Raw genomic sequence first — 12,328 nt, forward strand, 5'->3', positions numbered from 1 at the left:
AAGGCTAGAGGGCATTAGATTGAAGATCTTGAACTGTTGCAATACCGTCCAACAGTCCAGATCACACACAATCATACTGCATTTTGTTAATTGTTGGGGCAATATTAGCAAAATTGGTCCAAACGTCATGGAGCATATCATGGTAAAATAGCATTTCCTTCATAATGATCTTTTAAAGGAAATAGTTATTATTTCTTTATAAATAATATTTAGAACATAGATGATATGTCTGAACCACTACAAGAAGAAAATAAAGAACGATGTGTATCAGAATTATGACTTAATTAGTCCAGATCAGGAGTTGAGAATTTGAGTGGAATTAAATTATAAAACCCAGCAGGCCATGAGAGCTCACATTTTCATAGCAGATTATGCAGTTATTTATATACAGCTATACAACATAGTGTGTGCATGAGTAATTTTCATTTGTGCAAAATCCTTTGCTAAGAATATTAGAATAGAACCTGTTTTTGGTGGTGTAATTTTGCTACTTAAAAATATTAAATGTTTGAATTTATAGATATTACTGTAAGAGCTCTATACTGTATAAGCCACTTGAGATCCTGAAGTCGTATTTATGTCTCTTTTTGAATTATGCTTGAAGCATTTCACATATCTACTGTAATGTGAACAGCATGTTCACTTGTGGATATATATATTTTCAGAAGAACCCCCTTTGGGTTTTTCCATTTGAGTTGCTAAGAATTCCGATAAAACCATGACTCATTTGCACATTTTCTCTTAGCGCATTTATGCACATGTGCAGTATTTAGAGATCTCTGCAGTTTCCACTGACTGCAAAGTAAATTTCCTAATAACTGACATTTCTAGAATCTTGCATGCCATTCTGTATTCCTGTTTTGCTCCAATCAGCTACATACTGTAAGCTGAAGAAGTTTTAATTCATTTGCAAGCTGAACAAGAGGATCACCTGATTAAGCTTACCTGAGCCTCTCTCAGCCAAATCTCATCCAAGAATGGTGTATAAAATACTTGATACTATCCTTTTCCAACTGTCAAAGACTTATGGAAAGTAAAGATGATGGAGATAAAAGATAAATATGTTATTTTCAATGGAAAAAACAGGTCAGGCCCCATTTATTGTACAGACTCCTCCACACAGCCAAGCAGTTGTATATCCACAGAAATTAGTAACGGTACCATTGTTTTTCTGAATAAGGAAAATATGTCCTATAGCATGCCGAAGTCCAGGAAATTATAGGCTGATTTAAAAAATGTAAAAGAAATACCAGCTACATACATGCATTGATTGCTTTCATAAATCTGAGTATCTGAGTTAGACTCTATAACGTGCACAGATTTCAACTGAGAACAGAGCAAATGACATTATTTAGGTTTTCACCGTTTGTGTGTTTAATCAAAAGCGATACAAATATTAGAGGACATGAAAAAGAAATTGACCTTTTGACATATAGTACAAAAGCTAGTGACATAAGGCAAAAATCTATACACAAAATTCAACATTTATCTTGAAAGTGCACTAATGTGACTTACAGTATATGACAATTCTCACCAGGTGTATTCTTCTACTATTAAAAACAAGAAACATGTCAAACTTACATTTATGATTGCATACTGTACAGTATATTGTCAGGCTGTTAAGATATGAAATAGGGATTAGGTTGAAGAGTAAGTAAAATTTGCTTCCTTCACCAGTCTCTATTCAAAAGTACTTTGTTTAATTGAACTTCTTTTCCATCCCTATTTAAACTATTTTTTTTTTTGGTTTCATATTCATTTATTGGCACCCATTACAAGTTAGATATACAGTCCCCTAAAACATTTAATATCTTATCTAATCAATAAGTGTTGGTAATACTTTACAGTATATCCTTCAGGGCCACCACTAAAACAGAGCACTCAGGAATGTTAGTCACATATCCAAACTTGCATTGTGCTCATTTTCTATTTAAAGGAGATAACCTTCCTCGTTTGAGATTTTAACAGCGGGCATGACTTAAACAAGATTAACCCACAAATATACAGAGACTTTATTTTGTGAGTTTCTTTTATTAGCCTCTGCATGTAATATTTTTAGGAAGGCCACATTTCAGTATTTTACAAACTGTACTAAGATACACACTTATTATATGTTGGTGTCTTGCATTTTTATACCTTAATAAGCTGCTGTTATCACTGTGTTGTGATGCACAATATATTCATAAAAGTACTAATATATAAAACCTTTTACACTCTGTGGTAATTTCTTCAACTTGTAGTTTCTTAGCACAGTAAAAAGGCAATGCATTCCCCATTACGTCGTAGACATAAGATTAAACTATTTAATAAACATACGTGTTTAAAAATAAACCTATCGACCTCAAAGAGAATACAGCCTTTAACGCTAACCTGTTTAATTTTTCGAAGCAATATGCAAAATTAGCCTGGGCGATATGTCAATATCTTAACTTTGAACGCGAAATAGAAGAAGCAAGTTGTATCATCATAGACGCGATTTGTCTAATTATTGTTTAGTCATGAAGGAGAAAGGGGACGTGATGTTTCATGTAACTTATGGAAGCCTACTAGTTCGATGAAAAGCATTCTTATTGTGCTAAAGATAGTGTAATTTCTTTGTGAAGGAGCTGTCCAATGTGCTGAATTCGAGTTGATTTCAATGGTAGTACCGCAGAAGTACAACTGACCAAAACCGAATGCATTATCCATATATGATAAACATGTCTTTTCACGGTGGAGCAGGAGACCTTTCCGAAATTCAACAATAAGTTATTACTTACCAATGATATGGAAGCTAATAATTGATGGATTATAAATTAGTACATGGCATCTTTGTGTCATAAGGATTAATAACAATACAACGCTTGTGACAAACTGCAAATTAATCGCATTGCATCTGCGTATTTTGTTTACATCTGGTGAAATGCCCGTTACCGAAAACCGAAAAGCCTTCTAGTAGTTATTTCATTGTTATTTATACACACCTGGATCACAAAATGTCTAAAACAACGTTAACCTCTAGATTTGTACCTCAGCACATTTCTAAACTTATGAATACAGAACAATGAAGATAAAGCTAATAATGTTTTCACAAAGCATATTAATGTGAATGTCTGACAATTAACTCCACGTATGATTTAGAACCTTCTTGGAACTAATAATGCACCCAGAAAGGATTACAGACTTGTAATTAATTATGCAATTTGATACAGGTCCCGTGCAATCTTTGTATAGAAGAGTCTAAAGAACGACACTTGTCATCACACAGTTGTTAACTGGTGCTACCTTCTTCTTTGGCCAGGCAAACATCTTCTTCAATTTCCCTCGGAAATTATCATGAAGCCAAGCATAAAGAATAGCATTGGTACACGCTGACATCATGGCGAACCAGTGGCAAAGAAGCTGAATCAAATTGAAGTACTGCTTGTCAATTAGGTTGATATCCATGTCCTTCATCATGTTGAAAATGTGCAGCGGCAGCCAGCAAATACCAAAAGCAGCCACGACCAACACCAACAAACGGAAAGTTTTTCTTCTTCTAGCTCGGTCCCACTCCACCTGGCTCTGCGTAATGTTGCCTGGTACAACTCGGTTTTTTAGTTTGACAGAGATTCTCAAGTAAGATAAGGAGATCACAGTTAAAGGAAGGGCGTACGTAAGGATAAGCGTGCTATAAGCATAAGCCAGGCGCTCCTTTTCCATTCCTACCCAAAACTCTTCGCAAATAGAGAAGTCAAGTTCTGGGAAATCGACGTGGTAAGTGTGAGCCAAGGCTGGAGCCGCCAACAAAGATGAAAGCAGCCATATAGCGGCCAGGATGTACGCGCAGGTGGGTATGGTGAGACGTCGCTTCAATGGGTAAACAGTAGCATGGTACCTCTCTACAGCAATTACGGTCAATGTGAAAACGGATACGAAAACTGTTACAGGCTGCATAAGAAACACAAAATAGCACATAAATATTCCATAAATCCATCCCCGTGGCTCAAAAGCGTAAGCCAAAGTAAGGGGCACGCAGGTGGCACACATAAGCATATCAGAAAATGCTAGGTTACCGATTAAGAAATTCGTTACGTTGTGCATCTTTTTGGTCTTGCATATTACATAGATGAGCAAATAGTTTCCGAATATGCCGATGAAAACGACGAAGGAATAGCAAGGAATTATCAGAGGTTTAAAGGACTGCAACAGTTGGAGCCCTGTGAATTGGTTCCACGTTATGTTGTTCAGTTCAGCCAGCAGTCTCTGCGAGGAAGTCGGGTTCTCAGTGTTCATCTTGAGGTACAGTCGGAGGTGGCAGCGCGTGGACAGACTTTTAAGTCCTCTTGCCCCCCCTCTGCCCGAGTGCCTCTAACTAAACCTAAAAGATTCGAGAAAATAAAATCCGTGTAGCATTTCACGAAAATAAAACTGTACAAATAAAAACAACACCAAGATTAAAATACTGATACGATAAATCACATACTGTATCGATATTTTTGGAAAAATAATAAACTAGTTTATCGGCATTGTACATTATACTTACGATGCTGCTGGGCTAGTTCCTTGACTGGCATGGTTAAACGTGCAACTTAATAAGATAAAACATTGTGTTCCTCGTTTTCAAGAACTGTTGAAATATTCTACAAGTGGGCAGTGTTTTTTTTTTCGAAAGGCACGAATCCTCTAGCGATGTCACAGCATTCTACAAAGAGGGAAAGTGGTTGGTTGTATAGCATTGTACGTTGCTACCTACGTCTCAGATGGAACAGTATGATCTGACTGTCATCAAGTGTAGACAAGTTGCAGGTTAACATGTTTTGTCAATAAGTCTCTGCCTTTCATTTAATCTATGTATATTTCATCAATTGAAACGAGCAAAAAGGAGCAAATACAATATGATAATTGGGATGCATGTTCTGTATATAAGTTTCTCTAAGGAACAAAACGAGCATGTTTTTTTACACGTTCAGTGCGTATGTGGATTGTTTATTTTACAAGCAATCACGAACTAACATTTCGTTATTTTTAATCTTTCAGTTTTTTACTCTCCGAGGTTATGATTTTTTATTTTTATTTTGGGTTTCTGTAACGCTGTTTTTTACAACGCACCACTGTAAATAAACGGAAAGGATTAATATACAGAAAAGTCATTTTAATCGCGGGAACAATATGACAAAATTAATTCCTTTACAGTTTATCTAGTGCTTTCGTGATCAGCAGTCATTTGGTTTCATACCTGACTTAATTGCCAAAAACTTCTACAGTATGTGAAGTAATATAACCCTGTTGCCAGCAGAGGGAGACCTAAGTACATCACCTACTGTATGTCAGCAACCTCTATAATATCACATCTTAGGACATCTGCAGCTTCAGACTTTACATTGACGGCAATTAATGGGTAGACATTAATAACGCTTTAATAAAAGTAGTCTACGGTAAGTTTATGCATTAATGTTAATCGGCTACTCGTGTTCTTTAAAACCTACTTGAGGTTAATTTAGAACCAAATCAAATCAGAACTTTCACCCGCCCATCTGTAACAGACTGTATACCCGTGACTTTGTGTTTGCTGAAGGCTTCTTTTATCTGCCACTTAATACATCTGCAGTTGAGGGGGGTGATTGAAAGATTTTATGAGGTCAGTTCTGCAGTTAGAATATTTAAAGCATCATATACTGTATACATATATCCCTTATCAACATTCTAAAGAATTTGAAAATAAATTATATTCTCATGATATTGTATGCTTTATACTGTTGTATGACTAAATGTGTAACTTGAATGGCCTAATAGATGTGATATATATATATATTAGATCATAGAGATGCATCTGTGTGCAAAGGTGCAAGTGAAGGTTAATACCGTACTGAAAAGTAAAAGGAAATGTTTTGGCTGTACAGCCTTTGTTCAGATAGATGTGGTGACTTCAGTATAATAGGAAGTTTTCCAAAGGGCATGCACATAATCAATAATTGTGCATTCTCTCGCTAACAGATATCCACGTACATTTCATATACTGTATCAGTCATAGTGGTCAACAGAAATATAGCAGTTGTAAAAAAATTATGCATGCATGTTTTGTTGTTTTCAACATGTCCACTAAGAAATGGACATATGCTTAAGAGACTAATGTACATAAAATTGGACTGAACATTCCTTTCTTAAAAAATAAATAATTCTGCTGAAGGGACTCATCTTCAATGAAAGGGTACTTTTAAGTTTAGTCATAATGTTATAGCTTTTTTGTAGCCTCCATGTGACCTGGCTGTGAATGCCCAATAATGTGTTTTATTGTAGATGCTGATTGAAGTCCATGGCTTTCATAGCCACAGCTGAAAGGGGTAAAACGTGCACCCGCAATCAAAGTGTAGATTCAACTACCGCAGTATAATCATATTCAATCTTGATATGAATAAAAGTGGAAATGATTGCCCGACAATCATAAGCTTGGAGCATTTTATTTAAGAAGATGAAAATTAAAAGAATGAGCCTCCTTCCACTAAAAGCTTTATAGCACAAAGTGTCAGTATTTTTCTCCCTTCCCAAAATTGACCTGCATTTTGCACTCTTGTTAGCCTCGGAATATAGCAGCTATGTCAGATTTAAATAGGTTTCCAGAGAGACATTAACCTTGGGGCTACAATGGAAGTTATAGAGGAGTTCTGGTTTTCTGGAGCAGACAGAAATGCCTAAAAAAGACTGCTTATCCCATACAAAGAGTTCAGAATCATTCTGTATCTTTTCTTCATTTTCTGTTGTCCGAGTACAATACCACAGCCACCTCTTTCTGTCTTGAAGAGACCATAACATCAGCTTGTACCTTTTATGGTGGCTTGAATCTTTCATATAGGTGATATGACAACCCAACTGTTTAGTCAGGGATTTTCCATTTATTAGCACATCTGTCCATCACTCTTTCCTGAATGGCTGCATTTACCATGGTCACTAATCTAAGGAACAGAAAGTCACGCACTACTCAATGATAGCGCTCTGAAAGGAGTATGGTGAGGTTATATTTATATTATTAAGATCACTTTATGCAATCCTAGGAACATATCTGTTTTTTAAAGTATTTTTAAGCATTTATCAGCTAAGTTCTTTAGTCGTAAACTTGCAATATGAGTAGGAATTACATTTCTGTACCAAATACATTGTTTAATTATTGATTTTAAAAATATTTCATACTGTACATAGTACTGTACCCTTACCATCTGTCAAAAATATACAGTACAAGCACAAAATCACAAATACAGTTTTTCTTATCTAGCAATATGATAGGCGGTAGCTTGGTTTGCCTTAACACTGATCTTATCCATCTACCTAGTCTTTTCTGTCAAAACACTATCTGAATTTCATTAAAAATTCAAATGTCATAATCTGCAGTAAAGCTGTCATATAAAAGGGGACATGCTGTACTGTTATTGTAGGTGTGAGACAGCATCCTAATACATTTTCTGTGGATGACTTCTAAAGAGGAGATGGTATCTATTCAGCTGAGGATTTTAATAAGCAAGGGGACTGGGCAGAAAATGAGACGCTCTTTACTTTGTAGATCCTGCACATAGAGGTTTCTTTCAGAATTGTAATCTGTATTGCATTCCTAACTTTATTTTTCTCCTTCCTTTTTGTTTCCTCAAGACAAAAAGTACCCCTCTGTTGAATGTGGATCAGGAATTGTCTGTGTCAGATTAACCTTTTTGATCTGAAGTGAAGGTTTCTTGAACAAGTATAATTTTGTATACAGTTGCTTTATTAGTTTTAATCGTGAACACACAGTACCTGTACATACACTTTACGTTTATTCACAGAAAATCTATTGTTGTTATGTAAAGGTGGGGTTTACAAAATACATTTTAAAAACATTACGTTTATGGCAATACATTCTTCAATATGTGTGTTTTTTAAATCATAATAAAATAAATACAAAACTTTTGGTTAAATTACAATGGTTTGCTCATGAATAAGTTCTTTATTACAAAACTACACTCACTGTTACGCTGTGTCCGTAAGGAGCAATCTTTCTTCGCCAAATAAACAGTTTCTTTAGCTCCTTTCTGAAACTGTCGTGCAGCCATGCGTAGATGAATGGATTATAGCAGACTGAACTCATGGCGAACCAGTGGCAGGAGAGCTGCATCAGGTTGAAGTAATATTTACTGATAATGTTGATGTTAATATCGCGAATGATGTTAAACATGTGCAAAGGCAGCCAGCAGATGCCGAACACGACTACAACTATGACCAACAAACAGAACGTCCTTTTCTTCCTGGCTTTGTCCCAGTCTGCTTGGCTTTGTGTTACACTGCCGGGCATAACCCTGTTCTTCAATTTCACAGAAATTCTCACGTATGATATCAGAATCACCAAGAGCGGCAACAAAAATGAAATAAACAGCAGGCAGAAAGCATAGGCTTGTCTTTGACTTTCTTTGGTTTCCCAGAACTCTTCGCAGATGGTGATTCCCTGATCCTTTAATTCTACATAGTAGGTGTTAGCCATGGCAGGAACAGCAAGACAACACGCGATTATCCAAATGAAGAGCATCAGGTAAGCGCTTAGTTTCAGAGAAATTCTGCGGCGCAACGGGTGGACGATCACAATGTAGCGGTCCACAGCAATTGCGGTCAGAGTGAAAATAGAAACATAGACTGTCACCGGCTGCATAAAAAGTACGAAATAGCACATTGAATTGCCGAAGAGCCAACCTTTGGGTTCGTACACGTAGGCTAAGGTGAGAGGAATGCAGGTTGTGCACATTAGAACATCTGAAGTAGCGAGATTTCCTATGAGGAAATTAGTCACATTGTGCAGTTTCTTTACTCTCATTATTACCGACACCAAAAGAAAGTTACCAATAATTCCGATGATGACAACAGCGGCATATAATGGGATTATTACAGCCTTAAGTTGCTGAATCAACTGCAAACCTTGAAATGCTGCAAAAGTCTCGTTTGGCACTTTGACCAGTGTCTTTTCCGTTTTATTATCGAAAAGTTGCAGCCCCCACCCAAATTCAGAAGAATGATTAGTCATTTTGCTTCCTAAAGGAAAAAAAGAACAGAACAGTTATTTAAATGACATTCTGACCACTGTTCGCAACCTAACATACACAGTAAACATTGAAACACCAATATTTAACATATAAATCTCTTATCGCTCAATAGAGGCTTAAAGTACCAATGGATCGATGGAAAAATGAAGTGTTGTATTCAAAAAACGTCAAGCCGTGTTCTTCTGAGAAGCGCATCATTTTTATTACCAGCATCGTGCTGTACAGTAGGTGCTGACTAGCCCAAGAGGCAAAACTCTTGGCTGAACTATATTTAATCTTGAAAACCGAACTGAACTTACCTCTGTCTATTGGTGTCTAGCTGCAAATCCCATCGTGTGACTTTTAAGTTAGAAATAATAGGAAATGCAATGGTGGGCTGCACTTTTATTCTATCCATGAACGTGTCGCCACACAAACTGGTTAAGCATTGTTTCACGCGAGAGTCTCCATTCGAGAGTCCTTTCAGAAAAGCAACGTTGTTCTGTAGTCTGATAACCTGCCATCAACATTATCTCATTTACAGCTATAAACCACCAACAGTTTTTAAACCGAGCAGGTTTACATGACTGGTAGGAACATCACAGATCCAGATGTACTGTATCTGAGATGATGTGCATGAGAGTACTGTTAAATTTTAGAAAAAAATAGAGTACATATCATAGGCCCCTCCCTTTCATTTCCTCCCAAGCTCAGTATCAGCAAGAGTAATGAAAGGATCACATTTATTGGAGAAAAAACATGGTTTTATGTCAAGTCTGTTCGGGGACAAAATAAGCTTTTTATACAGTACTCCTGGCATGGAAAAGTATAATTTTTGTGTAATGATGTTTTGCTACATATCGTTGTTTCTTTCCATACTTAAAAAATACAATCGAATGAATATGATATGAGTGTTAGATATAATTTAGGAAAGAATCGTTCGAAAGTTTCAAGAGATATAATCGAATGCATCTGGCCGAATAATTTTTGTTTACTAAGTCTTCTTCTGCCTAAGTTCAACACCTTGGACAGCAACTTCAGACAAATTCTACAAAGGAAAGGAGCTTGCCAGATGAAAGCTATCCGTCAAAATACTATTGCTAAGCAAAGGGCTTACATTTGTTGTGCTTTCTAGGGAAAAATAAGAAGCTTTTCTAAGAAGAAAAAAAACCTCCGGTTAAGAAAAACAAACAGCATGCACACTAACGTTAGAAAGCTCACGAAATATTTGGAAAAGTTATTTTAAAGTTTGGAAAATTCAAATTTCTTACATTTACAGAGCAATGTTTTATACAAGCATGAAACAATGAACTGTTTCAAACGTTTACTGACACTTTCGCATAAAATAGAAAATTAGTCTTTTTAGAATTACAGTTCAGCACAACAGTGTTTCTTTTCCCTGTAGCATACTGTATACTTGTATACTGTGTAACAAATAAGGATGTTATTGTTGTTACCTATTTTTCCAGAAGATTTGAAAATTGTGACTGGAAACAATGATGTTGTAAAAGAAACATTAAACTGAGGCACATAATTAAAATATTATGGACATATACAAGGCGGGACACTACAAAGATTGTTTATAAAATTATTCTAAAATAGAACATTAACCACAAACCAATCACGTGGACATATTTTGTTTTCTACCTATAGAGCAAGGAAGCCACAAACTAGATTTTCCTTATCAATTCAGATTTGTTTAGTTCTAATTTGCTCAATCACCATTTGTTCCCTTATAAATCCATTCCCAAAAGACTTAAAAAGCAGAAGGTGACTTGCATGTCACTACATGTCAAATAAATATTGAAAGCTACTGTAAGTAAGCCCTTCATGGCCCTGCCCTGACAGTAAACACACTGTGAAAATCAACTTAAGGCAGTTAAGTGGTGTTTGATAGCTGCAAGGTGACCTGTGCTCTTGAACTGTGGGGGAAAGGTGGCTTAGTCACAACACAGAAGGGAAGCATAGTAATGTTTATACTGCAGCTGCTTTTTCTAACTGCTTAGAGAAAGGCGAAATAACTGTGATCTCCTATGTGACTCCTGTGACTCCCATGTGACTCATCCATTGTCATGTATCACTACCAAAGAAGCAAACTTGAAATCAACATAGCACTAAATAGCACATTGTCCAAGTCAGTATGTGCATTCATATTAAGTGTTCTCTTTATAGTGTCTGAATTCAGCACGGGTTCTTCATCACTGGCAACAAAATTAGTGCATTTCACTCAAAAACAAAATAATTAAAAATCCCATTCAACATAACACATTTGAATGGCACACTTTCCATTATAATATTTTATGAAGGATGTCAGATGTACACTTCTTCTATAGTGGTGGTTTTAATCTATTCCATTCCCTAAAACAGTGTATACATATGTTATCCTAACATTTGTGTTCTCAGAGCATCACAAATTTATTTTTGGGTTTTGTTACTGTAGTTACTTCTAATGGAAGTTTTTAATTTTATCTAGTCTTAATGTCAAACTGTGTAAACACTTAGTCATACAGGAAATTGGTACCTGCCAGACAAATAGCAAAAACAACAATATAATAATAGTGCCACATATGGAAAATTCTAATAGTAATATGGAGTTTTCATTTGAAGTAAAAGTCTGTGTAACACATCCAAATATGAACAATAATCTGAAATGAAAATAATTTAGCCTATTGCAGCTATGACATTTCTTTTTATTATTTTCTGGCTTATATCTGTAAAACTGAAATTAAGTAAGACTCTTAAATGTTTTCGTAATGTGTTTACAAAGCAAACATTTTTTAGCTTTATGTTCAATTATGTTACACAACAGGCTGAGAAGGATGTTTATACATGCAAGAAAATATTTTTATGTATTTTGTGTGTACAGAATATGAATTAAAGTATCTTCCATTAAATGACGGGATGAAGTGAAAACCTTATTTCAAATTATACAAATTGTACAGATTGTACAAATCTACTTTTTGTAACTGGTACTGGTAACATTGGAATTTTGATACATTCTGTACATATTTCTTCTGTTCTGTTAATCCAGACACCTTGCAGGAAAAAAAAAAACAGCGGTCTCCACAGATCAAAATAGATTGATATGTTTTTGGCAGTGAGCAAAAATGATAATAACATCTTACATATTATTTTATCCTTTTTACTATTATTTTGCCATAATATCTGAAATGCTCTCAATTTTGAATATTAAGGAGTATGTATTTACTCTCTTAAGATGTTATTAGCAATTTCCAGTTATGACCACAGGGTGGGCTCCAGGAGCACGTCTTATACAGTACACATCAGGTGCGACTTGATACAAATTACGAGCTCCTTATTATATAAGGTGGGAA

The 12,328-nt window shown here is 35.7% G+C and overlaps 2 protein-coding genes across 2 annotated transcripts; both read right to left on the bottom strand.

The window, feature by feature from the left end:
• Positions 1 to 1,310: 1,310 nt before the first annotated feature.
• On the bottom strand, positions 1,311 to 4,639 carry LOC102683105 (prolactin-releasing peptide receptor-like). Its single transcript, XM_015346574.2, has 2 exons — positions 4,505 to 4,639; positions 1,311 to 4,339 (listed from the first exon to the last, which is right to left on the bottom strand). Exon 2 carries the CDS (start codon positions 4,252 to 4,254, stop codon positions 3,220 to 3,222), a length of 1,035 nt encoding a protein of 344 aa, XP_015202060.1. The 5' UTR covers positions 4,255 to 4,339; positions 4,505 to 4,639; the 3' UTR covers positions 1,311 to 3,219.
• A 3,074-nt stretch (positions 4,640 to 7,713) lies between these two features.
• On the bottom strand, positions 7,714 to 9,653 carry LOC102692811 (prolactin-releasing peptide receptor-like). Its single transcript, XM_015346580.2, has 2 exons — positions 9,314 to 9,653; positions 7,714 to 9,003 (listed from the first exon to the last, which is right to left on the bottom strand). Exon 2 carries the CDS (start codon positions 8,993 to 8,995, stop codon positions 7,934 to 7,936), a length of 1,062 nt encoding a protein of 353 aa, XP_015202066.1. The 5' UTR covers positions 8,996 to 9,003; positions 9,314 to 9,653; the 3' UTR covers positions 7,714 to 7,933.
• Positions 9,654 to 12,328: the final 2,675 nt, after the last annotated feature.

Source organism: Lepisosteus oculatus, chromosome 4, assembly GCF_040954835.1.
Source record: "Lepisosteus oculatus isolate fLepOcu1 chromosome 4, fLepOcu1.hap2, whole genome shotgun sequence".
Classification (NCBI taxonomy): domain Eukaryota; kingdom Metazoa; phylum Chordata; class Actinopteri; order Semionotiformes; family Lepisosteidae; genus Lepisosteus; species Lepisosteus oculatus.